Source organism: Oncorhynchus nerka, unplaced genomic scaffold, assembly GCF_034236695.1.
Source record: "Oncorhynchus nerka isolate Pitt River unplaced genomic scaffold, Oner_Uvic_2.0 unplaced_scaffold_835, whole genome shotgun sequence".
Taxonomy (NCBI): domain Eukaryota; kingdom Metazoa; phylum Chordata; class Actinopteri; order Salmoniformes; family Salmonidae; genus Oncorhynchus; species Oncorhynchus nerka.
In genome coordinates, this window is record NW_027040436.1 from 281,158 (window position 1) to 300,722 (window position 19,565).

The 19,565-nt window shown below is 46.0% G+C and overlaps 1 protein-coding gene across 1 annotated transcript in view; it reads left to right on the top strand.

Annotated features, from left to right (window-relative positions):
• The first annotated feature begins 276 nt into the window (after window positions 1-276).
• LOC135571035 (acetyl-coenzyme A synthetase, cytoplasmic-like) overlaps window positions 277-19,565 on the top strand; it is a 28,773-nt gene continuing 9,484 nt past the window's right edge. Inside the window, exons 1-6 of the mRNA XM_065016848.1 lie at window positions 277-458; window positions 9,516-9,681; window positions 9,838-10,033; window positions 13,706-13,797; window positions 14,344-14,447; window positions 17,047-17,119. Of these exons, the coding sequence (XP_064872920.1) occupies window positions 9,558-9,681; window positions 9,838-10,033; window positions 13,706-13,797; window positions 14,344-14,447; window positions 17,047-17,119 (589 nt within the window). The 5' untranslated portion in view covers window positions 277-458; window positions 9,516-9,557. The remainder of the gene's footprint in view (window positions 459-9,515; window positions 9,682-9,837; window positions 10,034-13,705; window positions 13,798-14,343; window positions 14,448-17,046; window positions 17,120-19,565) is intronic.

Genomic DNA, 19,565 nt, shown 5'->3' on the forward strand with positions numbered 1-19,565 from the left:
CACAGATCAAACATGATCAGAAATTATTACAACTTTGTTTTTCTCTGTCCAAATGTATCTCCATTTATGTGAACGATCACATACGATTATTAGGCTGATTTAACGGTCAGTATTTGCATGGACGTGTGTATCTTTCTGTACTACTCCATTGTTCAGCAATATGAGCGTCTTTTTTTTTTCTTTTTTTTTATGGTGACATTGACAGTGGTGGAACGTTAAAACAAGAGTTTCTATTGGACAAATGAAGTTAGGCCCCTCCCCGTTTCGCTCCGTGTATTTTCATTCTGACCCGAAGTCGCCCTACAAAAAGACGCAATTGTCTCTACAAGCCAGAATGTGGAATACAATGATATGTACAGGGTGTACGTGCTGTAGGTCCTTCTGATGACAGGAGGTGGAGATAAGGAGATAGGGTGTCCACATGAAAGTGTTGTTTGCCTACCTTTCTGCGCTCGCAGGTAGGTTCTGTTGATTGTATTTTCAATCTCCTGATGTGATGCACAATATGTAAACAATTGCCGAATGTAACCAAAGCACGTTTCCTCGCAATCAGCAGGAATTGTTTGCCTTTCGGTCTGTGGTTAGATTAGTCTCAGCCATATTGTGCAAGTGTTTGTCACATGCGAATTGCATCAGTATTGAAAATAAAAAAACGGAAATAAAAACCGATGAACAGACCAGCATACTGAAGGTCGGATTGATAGCATTTCCTGTGGATATTGTGTATCAGATTACCTCCGACATAGGGATAAAATTATCAGGACAACAGGTCAAGTAAGTTGAAGTTAAGTTTGTTCAACATTCTGACTGATAATGGGACTGTTTGGGAATGCTGAGCCTACATGTTAGAGACGAGTGTGTAAGTATTTCACTCATCCAGAACTCAGATTGGAAGGCGTGGGCTTACTTGAGGAAGCTTGTTGTAATAAATATATAGCACAAATTCTTCATTCACAAAACCAATTTACACCGAGAGGAACATTTTTCTGGAACATGCTTATTCCTGACATTGTCTGGAGAAAAATATGGTTGAGGCCTTTACAAATATTGTATACCAAACAAAGTTAAGAAAGTGCACTTTAAAATGTTTACATAAGATACATCCATGTAATTCTATGTTATCCAAATTTGTGGCTGTTGATGATATCTGCGCTTTCTCTGAAAAAAAAAAAAGTAGGTGAGAATCTCTCACTTGTACCTTTGAATGTAAATGTGTGTCAGAATTTTGGGAAAACCTTGCAAACATATTTACCAAAATCAACACTACCCATGTATTTGACATGAAGGATATAACATGATGTTACTGATGTTGCAATGATAACAAGACCATTGAAATGATTGTGATTTTTTTATTTTCTTGTTGCCAAATACTTTATAAAAACAAACAAATTCCAAATTACTATACCAAAATTACACATTTTTCTGATTTGAATTGAATTATCTTATTATAACATTAGTGAGATGAGGAATAGAAGTCGGGGCCAGCAAGGTGGAGCTGGATCGGCAAAGTGAGATGAGGAATAGAAGAGCGTCTGCTAAATGACTTCAATGTAAAAATGTAATGTAAGTCGTGGCCAGCAAGGTGGAGCTGGATCAAAAAAGTGAGATGAGGACTAGAAGTCGGGGCCAGCAAGGTGGAGTGTGTGTGTGTGTCCGTGCAAGTAGAAAAGCATGTTGACTTGCCCAACTTGTAGAGAGACACCAATGCCCTCCTCTCTTTCACGTTGACTCGCCCTACTTGTAGAGGAACACCAATGCCCTCTCTTTCACGTTGACTCGCCCTACTTGTAGAGAAACACCAATGCCCTCCTCCTCTCTTTCACGTTGACTCGCCCTACTTGTAGAGAAACACCAATGCCCTCCTCCTCTCTTTCACGTTGACTCGCCCTACTTGTAGAGAAACACCAATGCCCTCCTCTCTTTCACGTTGACTCGCCCTACTTGTAGAGAAACACCAATGCCCTCCTCCTCTCTTTCACGTTGACTCGCCCTACTTGTAGAGAAACACCAATGCCCTCCTCCTCTCTTTCACGTTGACTCGCCCTACTTGTAGAGAAACACCAATGCCCTCCTCTCTTTCACGTTGACTCGCCCTACTTGTAGAGACACCAATGCCCTCCTCCTCTCTTTCACGTTGACTCGCCCTACTTGTAGAGAGACACCAATGCCCTCCTCTCTTTCACGTTGACTCGCCCTACTTGTAGAGAAACACCAATGCCCTCCTCTCTTTCACGTTGACTCGCCCTACTTGTAGAGAAACACCAATGCCCTCCTCCTCTCTTTCACGTTGACTCGCCCTACTTGTAGAGAAACACCAATGCCCTCCTCCTCTCTTTCACGTTGACTCGCCCTACTTGTAGAGAAACACCAATGCCCTCCTCCTCTCTTTCACGTTGACCCGCCCTACTTGTAGAGAAACACCAATGCCCTCCTCCTCTCTTTCACGTTGACCCGCCCTACTTGTAGAGAAACACCAATGCCCTCCTCCTCTCTTTCACGTTGACTCGCCCTACTTGTAGAGAAACACCAATGCCCTCCTCCTCTCTTTCACGTTGACTCGCCCTACTTGTAGAGAAACACCAATGCCCTCCTCTCTTTCACGTTGACTCGCCCTACTTGTAGAGAAACACCAATGCCCTCCTCCTCTCTTTCACGTTGACTCGCCCTACTTGTAGAGAAACACCAATGCCCTCCTCCTCTCTTTCACGTTGACCCGCCCTACTTGTAGAGAAACACCAATGCCCTCCTCTCTTTCACGTTGACTCGCCCTACTTGTAGAGAAACACCAATGCCCTCCTCCTCTCTTTCACGTTGACCCGCCCTACTTGTAGAGAAACACCAATGCCCTCCTCCTCTCTTTCACGTTGACTCGCCCTACTTGTAGAGAAACACCAATGCCCTCCTCCTCTCTTTCACGTTGACTCGCCCTACTTGTAGAGAAACACCAATGCCCTCCTCTCTTTCACGTTGACTCGCCCTACTTGTAGAGAAACACCAATGCCCTCCTCCTCTCTTTCACGTTGACTCGCCCTACTTGTAGAGAAACACCAATGCCCTCCTCTCTTTCACGTTGACTCGCCCTACTTGTAGAGAAACACCAATGCCCTCCTCTCTTTCATGTGAACACAACGGTCTATCGCTTTGTCATAAAGTACACACTATGTTGTCGTAGGCTACCTGGCTAAAATTCTTGTTCGCTAGTTATTTTTAGCCTTCTACATATTGAACTTCCATCCTCTCAAACCAGGGGAACAATGTATGAATTAATGGTTGGATCAGAATTGCCGTTATAATCATTGGCCAGTATGGAAAGTTAAGTAAAACCACAAGTCCAAATCCCTATCTCCATCCATGGCTAATATAGGTAAGGGACAATTTTAGCCACCAGAGGACAACAACACAACGAGATGCAACAATTCAAGTTGTTTCCGTCAATGACGTATGCTTTCAAAATAATTTGATCGGAGTGAAGCCAAATCCAAACTGGCTTCCGTTGACACTTTTTTTTTTTTTGGTGCGCCAGGACCAATCACAATTGAACTCCATGCTGATTGGTTATTATTTTATACTCTCTTTTTTTATTGTTTTATCAAGGAGGCCAAATGCTCGCTGGCTTCCCTTGCATTCAGTGCTACGACGGCAACAATGTCATACTCTTTTGGACCAGACAGCATCAGATAGCTGGCCTACAGAGACAGAGGGGCACTGTTTGGCTCGGATGCTTTCTCTGGTGAGATGCGTTTGGCCTCCTGTGAATTGATGGCATGTTATGAAACGCAGAGACGAAAGATACATTTTTTTTTTTTAAGTTGGTTGGATTGGAGGAATGGAGGGAGGAGGGGGGGGGAGAAGAGAATGAGGAAAGCAGAGGTTGGAATGGAGGAGGAGGAGGGGGAAGAAGAGAATGAGGAAAGCAGAGGTTGGATTGGAGGAATGGGGGGGGGAAGAAGAGAATGAGGAAAGCAGAGGTTGGATTGGAGGAATGGAGGGAGGAGGGGGGGAAGAAGAGAATGAGGAAAGCAGAGGTTGGATTGGAGGAATGGAGGGAGGAGGGGGGGAAGAAGAGAATGAGGAAAGCAGAGGTTGGATTGGAGGAATGGAGGGAGGAGGGGGGAAGAAGAGAATGAGGAAAGCAGAGGTTGGATTGGAGGAATGGAGGGAGGAGGGGGAAAGAAGAGAATGAGGAAAGCAGAGGTTGGATTGGAGGAATGGAGGGGGAAGAAGAGAATGAGGAAAGCAGAGGTTGGATTGGAGGAATGGGGGGAGAAGAGAATGAGGAAAGCAGAGGTTGGATTGGAGGAATGGAGGAGGAGGGGGGGAAGAAGAGAATGAGGAAAGCAGAGGTTGGATTGGAGGAATGGAGGGAGGGGGGAAGAAGAGAATGAGGAAAGCAGAGGTTGGATTGGAGGAATGGAGGGAGGAGGGGGGGAAGAAGAGAATGAGGAAAGCAGAGGTTGGATTGGAGGAATGGAGAGGGGGGAAGAAGAGAATGAAAGCAGAGGTTGGATTGGAGGAATGGAGGGAGGAGGGGGGGAAGAAGAGAATGAGGAAAGCAGAGGTTGGATTGGAGGAATGGGGGGGGGAAGAAGAGAATGAGGAAAGCAGAGGTTGGATTGGAGGAATGGAGGGAGGAGGGGGGGAGAAGAGAATGAGGAAAGCAGAGGTTGGATTGGAGGAATGGAGGGAGGAGGGGGAAGAAGAGAATGAGGAAAGCAGAGGTTGGATTGGAGGAATGGGGGGAAGAAGAGAATGAGGAAAGCAGAGGTTGGATTGGAGGAATGGAGGGGGGGAAGAAGAGAATGAGGAAAGCAGAGGTTGGATTGGAGGAATGGAGGGAGGAGGGGGGGAAGAAGAGAATGAGGAAAGCAGAGGTTGGATTGGAGGAATGGAGGGAGGAGGGGGGGAAGAAGAGAATGAGGAAAGCAGAGGTTGGATTGGAGGAATGGAGGAGGGAGGAGGGGGAAGAAGAGAATGAGGAAAGCAGAGGTTGGATTGGAGGAATGGGGGGGAAGAAGAGAATGAGGAAAGCAGAGGTTGGATTGGAGGAATGGAGGGGGGGAAGAAGAGAATGAGGAAAGCAGAGGTTGGATTGGAGGAATGGAGGGAGGAGGGGGGGAAGAAGAGAATGAGGAAAGCAGAGGTTGGATTGGAGGAATGGAGGGAGGAGGGGGGGGAAGAAGAGAATGAGGAAAGCAGAGGTTGGATTGGAGGAATGGAGGGGGGGAAGAAGAGAATGAGGAAAGCAGAGGTTGGATTGGAGGAATGGGGGGGGGAGAAGAGAATGAGGAAAGCAGAGGTTGGATTGGAGGAATGGAGGGAGGAGGGGGGAAGAAGAGAATGAGGAAAGCAGAGGTTGGATTGGAGGAATGGAGGGAGGGGAAGAGAATGAGGAAAGCAGAGGTTGGATTGGAGGGAGGAGGGGGGGAAGAAGAGAATGAGGAAAGCAGAGGTTGGATTGGAGGAATGGAGAGGGGGGGAAGAAGAGAATGAGGAAAGCAGAGGTTGGATTGGAGGAATGGAGGGAGGAGGGGGGGGAAGAAGAGAATGAGGAAAGCAGAGGTTGGATTGGAGGAATGGGGGGGAAGAAGAGAATGAGGAAAGCAGAGGTTGGATTGGAGGAATGGAGGGAGGGAGGGGGGGAAGAAGAGAATGAGGAAAGCAGAGGTTGGATTGGAGGAATGGGGGGGGGAAGAAGAGAATGAGGAAAGCAGAGGTTGGATTGGAGGAATGGGGGGAAGAAGAGAATGAGGAAAGCAGAGGTTGGATTGGAGGGAGGAGGGGGGAAGAAGAGAATGAGGAAAGCAGAGGTTGGATTGGAGGAATGGGGGGGAAGAAGAGAATGAGGAAAGCAGAGGTTGGATTGGAGGAATGGAGGGGAAGAAGAGAATGAGGAAAGCAGAGGTTGGATTGGAGGAATGGAGGGAGGAGGGGGGGGGGGGAAGAAGAGAATGAGGAAAGCAGAGGTTGGAGAGGAGGAATGGAATCTCAGAGTGATCTGTCTATATAGACCGAGTTCTGGAGGTGAAATGGAATCTCAGAGTGATCTATCTATATAGACCGAGTTCTGGAGGTGAAATGGAATCTCAGAGTGATCTATCTATATAGACCAGTTCTGAGGTGAAATGGAATCTCAGAGTGATCTATCTATATAGGCCGAGTTCTGGAGGTGAAATGGAATCTCAGAGTGATCTATCTATAGAGACCGAGTTCTGGAGGTGAAATGGAATCTCAGAGTGATCTATCTTGAGTTCTGGAGGTGAAATGGAATCTCAGAGTGATCTATCTATATAGACCGAGTTCTGGAGGTGAAATGGAATCTCAGAGTGATCTATCTATATAGACCGAGTTCTGGAGGTGAAATGGAATCTCAGAGTGATCTATCTATATAGACCGAGTTCTGGAGGTGAAATGGAATCTCAGAGTGATCTATCTATATAGACTGAGTTCTGGAGGTGAAATGGAAGTGGGTGAGTTAAGTGAGGTGGAAGGGGTGGTGAAGAGCTCAGAACTCGGGCCTGGCATCAGTGGACATGATCAAGAAGAATCTCGTCCAGTAGAACTCATGTTTTTGGAGAAAGTGGACCTTTGCCTTTTGGCAGATCCATGTGTGGTTTCAGGGGTGTGGGGGGGGGGGGGGGTTGGCTGCAGTTGAGTCAGTGAAGGTAACCTAGGTAACCTGTAGTGGACTTGTGATATTTGTTTGTGTTTCTTCTGACCAGCGGGAGCGGGCTCTCCTTGTCACGCAACTTTCTTGGTTTGCGGTTAGGAATAGGGCACAATTTGAAAGGAGTGATTTCTGAGATAGTGTGCAGGTGGAGCAATTGAAGTCCTTGACTCCTTGTGTTTTTGTGATGCCCACCGATTGGTGCGAGGCAAACCCAGTGGTGAAACAGAGGAGTCACTGTCAGTCGTTTTGAGTCAGTCTTTACCAACAAGGTCATGTTGGGTTATAGCAGGTATCCTGTTTGAGCTTTTGTGCCGAATCCACTGCGGTGTTTCAGGTGCCACGTTTATGGTCCTGATGCAGCAGTTTGTTGGAGGGAGATTCCAAGATGTGGGAAGAGTGCAGGAGGACGTGGGATCGAGGATTGTATAGTTTCTGTGGATAAAGTTGTGTGTCAACTGCAGAAGTGCCCATGTTGCTGGGGGTTGGAAGTGTCTGGTGCAAGAGGCAGGTTGAGGTGGCTAGAGTCACAGTAGTGCAGAAGGTGTCGTATGCTGAGGCAGTGAAGAAAGTAGAGGAGGATGGGTCAAGGGTGAGAGTTCCTGAGAGGATCCCTGTGAGTAGTAGATACAGTGCCTTGCGAAAGTATTCGGCCCCCTTGAACTTTGCGACCTTTTGCCATATTTCAGGCTTCAAACATAAAGATATAAAACTGTATTTTTTTGTGAAGAATCAACAACAAGTGGGACACAATCATGAAGTGGAACGACATTTATTGGTTATTTCAAACTTTTTTTAACAAATGAAAAACTGAAAATGTATATCTACACAATTTACTCCTCTTTCTTCAAAGTGAAAGAAAAATTTGACATTTTTCCAAATTAATAAAAAGAAACAAGAAATGTAAATGTATTTATTGTGTCTTCACCCCTCAGAGTTAATACCCAATGGAAGCATCTTTTGGCTTTTATCTTTTTCCATTACAGATGTGAATCATTTGAATAAGATTCTACTAATCTTGCACGATTCTTAGGGCAACATATAAATTTTTTTTTGTCAAAATTACTCAAGCTCAGTAAATTGCTTGTCACTGATTTTCAAGCAGATTTAAGTCAGGAATGAGACGACGAGACCATTCAGGAAGACTCGACACCTCTTGGAAAGCTATTCTGGTGTGTCTTTGGCATGAGAATAAGTGTAATTGTTCAGCTGAAAAATACTCTATCGTTGGGTTAGGTTTTCAGAAGACAGTATTCTGTGTACATCGGTAGGGAAAAAATCTAATTTTAATAATTTTTTTAATTTAATTTTAAGGCAACAAAATGTGAAGACTGTCTCCATGCTCTCTCCTCCCAAATTATAGTTTTTAATATCGATACATATGTTTTATATATATATAATTATTGAAAATGTAATTGATTATAAAAAATATTGACATAAAAAAAATTGTGAATATGCAGTACCAGTCAAAAGTTTGGACACACCTACTCATTCCAGGGGTATTCTTTATTTGTACTATTTTATACATTGTAGAATAATAGTGAAGACATCAACACTATGGAATCATGTAGTAACCAACAAAGTGTTAAAAAAAAAAAAAAAAATAGTCCAAATAAAAGACAGATTCAGGTTTTTCCCTGTTTGCTGAACCGGTCAGATAAAAACAGACATTTTCGTTGTTTGCAGTAATGACCACACCCCTGGGGCCTATTCATTACGGAAACCGTTTACCATTTAAGAAACCAAACGGAAGCAAACCGAGCAAAACGAGAGTTTTTATTGGACAAATTCAGGTTGGTCCCTCCACCGTTTCTTTCCGTTTGCTTCCGATTTTAAGAAACTTTTTGCAACAGAATCGACACAATGAACACGCCCCTGGCCCAGCGTTTTCACAATGAGGGGATTCGATCTGTCCCGGGTTACTCCAGTGGAAGGACTTTCCACCGAATGAAAAGTGACTCAGCGTGAGCCAGATGCCCCGTTCAAAGCCCAGAGAGAAATCGGCTCCAAAACAAAAGTGGCATAGTGTTAATTAAGGAGGTTGTTGTTGTTTCAGGAATACAGATTAGTCTGTGTCTGTCTGTGTCTGGCATAGTGTTTAGCTTAATTAAGGGGGAGGGTGTTACTTCAGGAATACAGAATACACTGTACTGTCTGGCTGTACTGTCTGTCTGTACTGTCTCTCTGAATGTCTCTCTGGCTGGCTGGCTGGCTGTACTGTCTCTCTGGCTGGCTGGCTGGCTGGCTGGCTGTACTGTCTCTCTGAATGGCTGGCTGGCTGTACTGTCTGTCTGTGTCTCTCTCTCTCTCAGCCTAGCATTCATGGTTCTGAATAGAGGAAGTACACCTACAACCGGAAGTTAGGAGAATTAACGTGGCAGGTTAGGATAATTTATTCGGCAGGTTAGGGGAATTAGGTTAAGGTTAGGGGAATTAGGTTAAGGTTAGGATTAGCTAAAATTCTCTCCTAACCTGCTATGAAAAAGTCACTACCGGTTGTAGCTGATCTGGTCTAGTCACAACCAGCATTCACCCAGCCTACCGATGCATCTCTGAAAATAATGTGATCAACAGACCAGGGCCCGCTCAGCCAATGAAAAGGTGGGAGTGCCATGTTGAGTGTTTTGATTGGCTCCCTTGGCACTAAGCAGGCTGTGGAAGGGACACCAAAGCTGGCAATTGTGGGTGTGGCCAGAGTGTAGGCACAATGTACTGCTCCAATGCCTGAAGCTTTCTGTAGTTGTCTGTGCCTGGCTACACTTCTAGTCTCTCCTCCTCTAGCCTTGGATGATAGACAAATCAAATCAGTGGAGTGACTGCCTGGCCTCACCTCTAATCTCTTTCTCTCCAGTCAGATAGACAGACAGACGTACTGTAGATAGAGCTATCAACGATGGTGGTCCCTGGCTCTCAACACAAGATGTACCATCCTCCGGAGGGTTTGCAGAAGGATGCTCATGTGCCTGACTTCAACTGTTATCTGGAACTTTACAAGAAGTCTATTGAGGAGCCGGATGGTAGGTTGAGAAGGCTGTTAGCCGTCCTTGTTGCTCGCAGAATAACTAAAGACTCATCTGCAATACACTGTACTGTCTCTGTGTCTGTGTCTGTCTTTGTCTTTGTCTCTGTGTCTGTGTGCTCTGAACAAAATCTGTATGTCCTTTTTCTTGCAGTATTCTGGAAAGAGGTTGCTAGTGATTTCTATTGGAAGAAACCTCCTACGGGTCAGATTCTGCAGTATAACTTTGATGTGACCAAAGGGAACATCTATGTGAAGTGCATGGAGGGAGCCACAACTAACATGTGCTACAACGTCCTGGACAGGAACGTGAAGGACAAGAACCTTGGTGAACGAGTGGCATTCTACTGGTAAGACAAGACAAAGGTTGCAATTTTGACTGTTTCTACTTGTTCAGAAAAAGTTGAAGTGAATAAGAATGCGGACTACATTTTGAGCCACCGTCTGTAGCATACAAGTCTACCTGGAGCGCCCCAGTACGGGACAGGAAGTCCTCTAGACACTACGGACCTACTATTCGTTCAGTATCTACATCAACACCGTGTGTGTGTGTGTGTGTGTGTGTACTTTGTCAATGTGTGAAAATCTAACTTCTCAGACAAGTAATGCCTGTTTCTCAGAGTGCCAGGGCTGAGATGGGGTTTTTAGGTTAATGTATACTGAGACCAACAGGTAACTAACACCTGACATCAGAGTCAGAAGATAAGCTGTTTTAACGGCAGGTAGCCTAGTGGTTAGAGTGGAGTGGAGGGGCGGCAGGTAGCCTCGCGGTTAGAGTGGAGTGGAGGGGCGGCAGGTAGCCTCGCGGTTAGAGTGGAGTGGAGGGGCGGCAGGTAGCCTAGCGGTTAGAGTGGAGGGGCCAGGTAGCCTAGCGGTTAGAGTGGAGGGGCGGCAGGTAGCCTAGCGGTTAGAGTGGAGGGGCGGCAGGTAGCCTAGCGGTTAGAGTGGAGGGGCGGCAGGTAGCCTAGCGGTTAGAGTGGAGGGGCGGCAGGTAGCCTAGCGGTTAGAGTGGAGGGCGGCAGGTAGGCGGTTAGAGTGGGTGGAGGGGCCAGGTAGCCTCGCGGTTAGAGTGGAGTGGAGGGCGGCAGGTAGCCTCGCGGTTAGAGTGGAGTGGAGGGGCGGCAGGTAGCCTCGCGGTTAGAGTGGAGTGGAGGGGCGGCAGGTAGCCTCGCGGTTAGAGTGGAGTGGAGGGGCGGCAGGTAGCCTCGCGGTTAGAGTGGAGTGGAGGGGCGGCAGGTAGCCTCGCGGTTAGAGTGGAGTGGAGGGGCGGCAGGTAGCCTCGCGGTTAGAGTGGAGTGGAGGGGCGGCAGGTAGCCTCGCGGTTAGAGTGGGTGGAGGGGCGGCAGGTAGCCTCGCGTTAGAGTGGAGTGGAGGGGCGGCAGGTAGCCTCGCGGTTAGAGTGGAGTGGAGGGGCGGCAGGTAGCCTCGCGGTTAGAGTGGAGTGGAGGGGCGGCAGGTAGCCTCGCGGTTAGAGTGGAGTGGAGGGGGCGGCAGGTAGCCTCGCGGTTAGAGTGGAGTGGAGGGGCGGCAGGTAGCCTCGGTTAGAGTGGAGTGGAGGGGCGGCAGGTAGCCTCGCGGTTAGAGTGGAGTGGAGGGGCGGCAGGTAGCCTAGCGGTTAGAGTGGAGTGGAGGGGCGGCAGGTAGCCTAGCGGTTAGAGTGGAGGGGCGGCAGGTAGCCTAGCGGTTAGAGTGGAGGGGCGGCAGGTAGCCTAGCGGTTAGAGTGGAGGGCGGCAGGTAGCCTCGCGGTTAGAGTGGAGTGGAGGGGCGGCAGGTAGCCTCGCGGTTAGAGTGGAGTGGAGGGGCGGCAGGTAGCCTCGCGGTTAGAGTGGAGTGGAGGGGCGGCAGGTAGTAGAGTGGAGTGGAGGGGCGGCAGGTAGCCTCGCGGTTAGAGTGGAGGGGCGGCAGGGCCTCGCGGTTAGAGTGGAGTGGAGGGGGCGGCAGGTAGCCTCGCGGTTAGAGTGGAGTGGAGGGGCGGCAGGTAGGCGGTTAGAGTGGAGTGGAGGGGCGGCAGGTAGCCTCGCGGTTAGAGTGGAGTGGAGGGCGGCAGGTAGCCTCGCGGTTGGGAGTGGAGTGGAGGGCGGCAGGTAGCCTCGCGGTTAGAGTGGAGTGGAGGGGCGGCAGGTAGCCTCGCGGTTAGAGTGGAGTGGAGGGGCGGCAGGTAGCCTCGCGGTTAGAGTGGAGTGGAGGGGCGGCAGGTAGCCTCGCGGTTAGAGCGGAGGGGCGGCAGGTAGCCTAGCGGTTAGAGTGGAGTGGAGGGCGGCAGGTAGCCTCGCGGTTAGAGTGGAGTGGAGGGGCGGCAGGTAGCCTCGGTTAGAGTGGAGTGGAGGGGCGGCAGGTAAAGTGGAGTGGAGGGGCGGCAGGTAGCCTCGCGGTTAGAGTAGTTAGCCTTTAGCGGAGGGGCGGCAGGTAGAGCGGTTAGAGCGGAGGGGCCAGGTAGTTAAATAGAGCGGAGGGGCGGCAGGTAGCCTCGCGGTTAGAGCGTAGGGGAGGCAGGTAGCCTCGCGGTTAGAGCGTTGGGTCAGTAACCTAAAGGTTGTAACCTAAAATCTGTCGTTCTGCCCTGAACAAGCCCCGGTAGGCCGTCATTGTAAATAAGAATTTATTCTTTAACTGACTTGCCTAGTTAAATACATGGTCCATTTAAAAAAAAATAATAATAATTTAATTTTTTTTTTTTTACATTCTTTAAAATTATTTTTATTTTTTTACACAAAAACTGACAATTTTGTTGTTTTGTCTCTTTGGATTTTAAAGTGCAGACTTTAATTTCAAGTTATTTTCATCGTTTAGCAATTACAGCACATTTTGTACACAGTCCACCCATTTTAGGGGACCAAAAGTATTGGGACAAATTCACTTGTATGTGTATTAAAGTAGTCTTGATGTTCAGTATTTGGTCCCATATTCCCATAGCACGCAATGATTACATCAAGTTTGTGACTCTACAAACTTGATGGATGAATATGCTTTTTGTTTTGGTTGTGTTACAGATTATTTTTGTGCCCAATAGAAATTAATGGTAAATAATGTATTGTGTCATTTAGGAGCTACAGTCTACAGCTGTAGCTGTAAGGTTAGCTGTAAGGTTAGCTGTAAGGTTAGCTGTAGCTGTAAGGTTAGCTGTAGCTGTAAGGTTAGCTGTAAGGTTAGCTGTAGCTGTAAGGTTAGCTGTAGCTGTACGGTTAGCTGTAGCTGTACGGTTAGCTGTAGCTGTACGGTTAGCTGTAGCTGTACGGTTAGCTGTACGGTTAGCTGTAGCTGTACGGTTAGCTGTAGCTGTACGGTTAGCTGTACGGTTAGCTGTAGCTGTACGGTTAGCTGTAGCTGTACGGTTAGCTGTAGTTGTAAGGTTAGCTGAATGCTTGAGATGGTCATTTTTGTCTCTTCAGTCAGACTGAGGCCTAGTCTTCCTGGCCAGCTTCAGTCATTGGTCTGCTCTTGATCGTTGTATTATCTGGGTATCTTTAACAGTTATTAATGCCGTACTAGGTAACACAGTCAGCCACGTCTCTTCGTCGTGCACATAGCTGATGATGTTAATGTCAGCTATCTACAGTACAACAGGTGAGGTCAGATCCAAGCTTTACCCAGGCAGACTGCCATGGTAACTGGGTCCTGGGGGCTTGGGAGTTGAGACAGACTTGTGCAACAGTGTGCCACATAACTAAACAAGCAGACAGACCGACATCGGACAGGCATTCAAACCCGAATATAGACTGAACAAGCTGCTAAAGGAGAACATCCTGTCTGAGCAAACAACAGGATGCATTGCTACATTTTAGGATTGAAATGACAGAAGTTGTGTTTTACGCAACCTGATGACCGAGGAGAAGTCATTGGAAAGTTTCAAACAAAATGACACAATAAGGGAATAGGTGTCCTCTTCAGGTGTGTCTTCTAACTGACTGTGATGAATGACAACATGACCTGAATTGTTGACTCGGATAATCAAAGGCTTGATGTTTTTATATTGTATTGATTCAGATAAAGGCTTGCTGTTTTTTAAATGTCTGTTCTCTAGGGAGGGGAACTCACCTGATCACCACGAGGCCATCACTTACAGTCAGCTGCTTGGACAGGTGTGCAGGTGTTCCAACACTCTGAAGCAGATGGGTAAGGTGGTACACCTTAGTGTGGCATACAAACGAAATAGGCTAGCTTACCACTTTTCCCAATGTACTGCCCTTGTGAAGAACATTCATAAATGGTGCCGCTTTTCTTTAGAAATGTTTTAAATACTCAGTTTCCCCGTCAAAACCAGCACAACATCACCCTTTAACTTAACATTATCATATAGAGCTAAATACCATGTACAGTGCCTTGCGAAAGTATTCGGCCCCCTTGAACTTTGCGACCTTTTGCCACATGGAGAGAGTTTGCTGCACTGAAAGTAAAGGGGCTGAATAATTTTGCACGCCCAATTTTTCAGTTTTTGATTTGTTAAAAAAGTTTGAAATATCCAATAAATGTCGTTCCACTTCATGATTGTGTCCCACTTGTTGTTGATTCTTCACAAAAAAATACAGTTTTATATCTTTATGTTTGAAGCCTGAAATGTGGCAAAAGGTCGCAAAGTTCAAGGGGGCCGAATACTTTCGCAAGGCACTGTATGTATATCGATCTCCTCCACCATTTTGTCTTCTGGCGTGTGTGTTACAGGAGTGAGGAAGGGAGACAGGGTGGCCATCTACCTCCCGATGATTCCAGAGCTGGTGTACACCATGCTGGCCTGCACCAGGATAGGAGCTGTCCACTCCATCGTGGTCAGTGCAGGGATTGACATTATGGCCCTATTGCCCCCGGGGGGAACGTTTTTTTTTGTATCCCATAACAATCTCAATGGTGAAGAGATGAAGTCGATCAGAAATCAATCCCGGGTTTATTCCAAGTTGCAACAGGGAGACACCACCCAGCACAGAAACAGAGGAAAATGTCTAACTGGTCTTCTCTGAGAAGGTCCCCCCCGTATATCCTAATCAGCAGACGACTGTTCAAACAAAAAGACACACAGACACACACAGACACACACAGACACACACACACAGACACACACAGACACACAGACACACACAGACACACACAGACACACACAGACACACACACAGACACACACACACAGACACACACACACACACACACACAGACGACCATTAATCAGTGTCCTCTGTCCTTGTTCCTTCAATCTGACGTCTATCAACAGATGTGAGTTTAAATCCAGAACATCGTCTCTAGTCTAGTGATCATTAATCAGTGTTAAAAACAACACTGGACATCATACGTATTACAGAAAGACAGAAATATAGAACTAAACATTCTGTTAATCACCTTTAAACTGAATATTCATCTGGGTTCCCGAGTGGCGCAGCGGTCTAAGGAACTGAGTCACTCCAGGTCCCTGGTTCGAATCCAGGCTGTATCACAACCGGCTGTGATTGGGAGTCCCATAGGACGGCGCACAGTTGGCCCAGCGTCGTCCAGGTTTGGCCTGGTTCTGGCCATCATTGTAAATAAGATTTTTTTTTTTTTTTTACTGACTTGCCTAGTTAAATAAAGTGTTAAATAAATAAAATAATATCGTAAATATTTCCATTACACAAATCGAACTGAGCAGTCGTGCTAGTTGAGCTAGCCCTGCTCTCCCATTGGACAGGCGATTTATTGTTATTTAGTTTTTATAGTAAATTCCAGAAGCCTAAAACTGATATTTCCAGTTCCTCCCCATTGTTTAAGTGAAAGACAGACAATTTATGACAGCCAGACAAGTTGAGCCTGCTTATAACTAAAATACAAAGAATTCCAGTACAGATCTTTTTGGCAATATATGTCATTTCTGAGTGGAGTGTAAAATGGCTCATTTACATTTTCGGCTAAGTGATCATAATCTTCGAGCAACACCCCCCCCCCCCCCCCAAAAATACTCCTGACTTGCCCGATGGTCAAGTGCCTTTTCAGACTCCAATATCAATCCCTGCTTTAAATTTACTGGAGGTGGTTGGATCATCTAGTGGCTCTCACGATGAGGAACCTTCTCTGAGACTTAACCTGAAGACTTTGTGTTAGCTCCCTGATCTACTGCCTGTGTAGGTAGTTTTTTTTATAAAGCTCCGCTAATATGACTAATGCAGTCTTAATAAGGTGTGTAGATGTTCCACACTGTAATTGACTGTTTTTGGTTTCTGTGTCCTGACTGTACTGATTGACATAAAGGTGTGTGGGGGGGGGGGGGGGTTCTGTAGAGAATGGGGTCATGCCTGCCCCTGTCGGTTCTGCCTGACCTCGCCTTGCAGAGTTATCAGCTGTTCAGTAGTATGTGAACACCAGTTGGGATAACACCTGCAAATGCGTCTGCGTCCCAAGTGGCTCCCTATTCCCTACATAGTGCCCCGTAATGGCACCCTATTCCCTACATAGTGCCCCGTAATGGCACCCTATTCCCTACATAGTGCTTTAAAATGTGGACCAGCCACACTAGAACTGTTAGCATGCTATTTGGGCCAGGATCATAGCAAGAATACATGTATAGTAATTTTAGCAGCAAGCTGAGCCAGACACTATTTCGGTCATAACCTTTGCGTCTCGAGTAGAGTTTATAGCCTTGTAGTTGAACAATACCTCATGTCTTGTGTGTCCCCAAGGTTATTTTTAATGCAGTATGCAGAACTATATTTAGACCTATTTTAAAATGTAAGTGTCCCCCTTCCTGCTGGACCATTGTTCTATGAGCAGTCTAATGTTTTATGATTCACGGACGGGACATAAGAGATTGTTGCCAATGTTTTGATTGTTTTGGGGTGTTTGCAGTATTACTACTTCTATTCTGATGTAGCATGATTTCTCATGTAGTTTGAAACAACAAGGCAGATTTTAAAAAAATATATTTTTTTTAAAGTTTAGAAATGCTTTGGTATTCAATGCCATTTTGCTGAGTACATTTTTAAACGATAGAGTCCGTCACGTCCTAAAATGTATTTCATGTTAAAACGCTATGGTCACATTGAGAGGTAGGAAGACACTTTTTTTAAAAAAAGTGTTAAACTGTGTTAAACTGTGAACTATTTAACTGTGTCCAATGCAGAAGTGGCTTTTATTATTTATTTATTTTTATTTCTTTTAAAGGAGCAGGCTTACACTAAATGATAAAGCTGTGTTCTTTGGCTAAAGTAGATCTGGGACCAGGCTAACTCTAACATCAAATCATTTTTATTTTATTTTATTTTATTTTTTAAATTGAACAAATGTTCATTCGGCAATAACAATCAATCACAATGTTCTGTTAAATGACTCCATTAGATGTTGGCGTTTCGCCCTGTTATACATATTGTACAACCTCACTGAGGCGTGTGTGTGTGTGTGTGTGTTCAGTTTGCAGGTTTCTCCGCTGAGTCTCTGTGTGAGAGGATCATGGATTCCCAGTGTAGTATCCTGGTGACTGCAGGTAAGATGGAGTGGCTGATGTCCAGGGCTCTAAATAAATTACATGTAAAAAATAAAAAAAAATGAATTGGTAGCACTGGTGCTCCCAACTTCAAAAAGTTAGGAGCACAACATAAAATCTAGGAGCACCAGAAGATGTATTTTGTTTTAATTGATTTGAGGTATAGCATATTGGGTCTATATGAATTCTAGCTGCTTTTGAAGCTAGCCAGCCAGTTGTGCTCTAGAAACAAATTTTTAACCCTGTAAAATATGTGTTTATTATAAATATATATTTTGGTGGGAATAGTTACACTTTAATTTAATTTGCACTTCTCAAAAGACAGGCTTTTGGCTGGCAGTGTTTCTGTTCTACATGGCCAATAGTAGAGTTTGCAAAACGAAACACCACTCAATTTGATACAAATCATCATGATATCATATTTATGAAACTACACCAAATCATCATGATATCATGTGTATTAGCCTACACATTGACTTGGTACCGGTACCCCCTGTATATAGCCTCCACATTGACTCTGTACCGGTACCCCCTGTATATAGCCTCCACATTGACTCTGTACCGGTACCCCCTGTATATAGCCTCCACATTGACTCTGTACCGGTACCCCCTGTATATAGCCTCCACATTGACTCTGTACCGGTACCCCTGTATATAGCCTCCACATTGACTCTGTACCGGTACCCCCTGTATATAGCCTCCACATTGACTCTGTACCGGTACCCCCTGTATATAGCCTCCACATTGACTCTGTACCGGTACCCCTGTATATAGCCTCCACATTGACTCTGTACCGGTACCCCTGTATATAGCCTCCACATTGACTCTGTACCGTAACACCCTGTATATAGCCTCCACATTGACTCTGTACCGGTACCCCCTGTATATAGCCTCCACATTGACTCTGTACCGGTACCCCCTGTATATAGCCTCCACATTGACTCTGTACCGGTACCCCTGTATATAGCCTCCACATTGACTCTGTACCGGTACCCCTGTATATAGCCTCCACATTGACTCTGTACCGTAACACCCTGTATATAGCCTCCACATTGACTCTGTACCGGTACCCCCTGTATATAGCCTCCACATTGACTCTGTACCGGTACCCCCTGTATATTGCCTCGTTATTTTGTTACTTTTTATTTAATTTTTTACTTTAATTTAATTTAGTAAATATTTTCTTAACTCTTATTTTTATTTTTTTAACTGAGTTGTTTAAGGGCTTGCAAGTAAGCATGTCATGGTAAGGTCTACTACACCGGTTGTATTCGGCGCATGTGACACAAATAACATTTTAGAGTTAATTTGATATCATTATGCCAGATAATTTGAAAAGTTTTATGGGAAAGCCATTCATTAGAAATCACTGTTTCAGAGTGCGGCTTGGTTGGGTTGTGTTTCGGAGGACGCACGGCTCTCGACCTTCGCTTCTCCTGAGTCCGTACGGGAGTTGCAGCGATGAGACAAGACTGTAACTACCAATTAGATACCAGGAAATTGGGGAGGAAAAAAGGGGTAAAATAAATAATAATAATGATAATACAAAAATAAATGACTGTTTCGCTAACTGGCTACACAAAGTGGCGGGACCCTGGCGTTGCCATGACGTCATCAGAACACCGTTGCCATGACGTCATCAGAACACCGTTGCCATGACGTCATCAGAACACCAACGTAGTGTTTAATATTCTTTACACTGAATGAGTCTGCGCTCGCTTTTTCCCTCAACGAAGCCCATCATTACAACTATATTTATCTGGGAGCGGTTTTCTTCCGGTTCCCACTGGTGTTCCCTAAAATAAAACATGTCAGGTCACACAACAAAATATCTAGGAGTATTTTAGAGCCCTGCTGATGTCCAATAAGATGACACCATGCATGTGGGACTTGGCTGTTGTCCAATGAGATGACACCATGCATGTGGGACTGGCTGATGTCGTCCAATAAGATGACACCATGCATGTGGGACTTGGCTGATGTCCAATAAGATGACACCATGCATGTGGGACTTGGCTGATGTCGTCCAATAAGATGACACCATGCATGTGGGACTTGGCTGTTGTCCAATAAGATGACACCATGCATGTGGGACTTGGCTGATGTCGTCCAATAAGATGACACCATGCATGTGGGACTTGGCTGATGTCGTCCAATAAGATGACACCATGCATGTGGGACTTGGCTGATGTCGTCCAATAAGATGACACCATGCATGTGGGACTTGGCTGATGTCGTCCAATAAGATGACACCATGCATGTGGGACGTGGCTGGTCCCTAGTTGGACCAATCATCCTGGAGTTGACATCTTAAGTGGGGCTCCCGAGTGGCGCAGGGTTCTAAGGCACTTCATCTCAGTTCGATTCCAGCCACAACCGGCCGCCGTGATCGGGAGTCCCGTAGGGCGGCGCACAATTGGCCCAGCGTCATCCGGGTTTCGTCGGT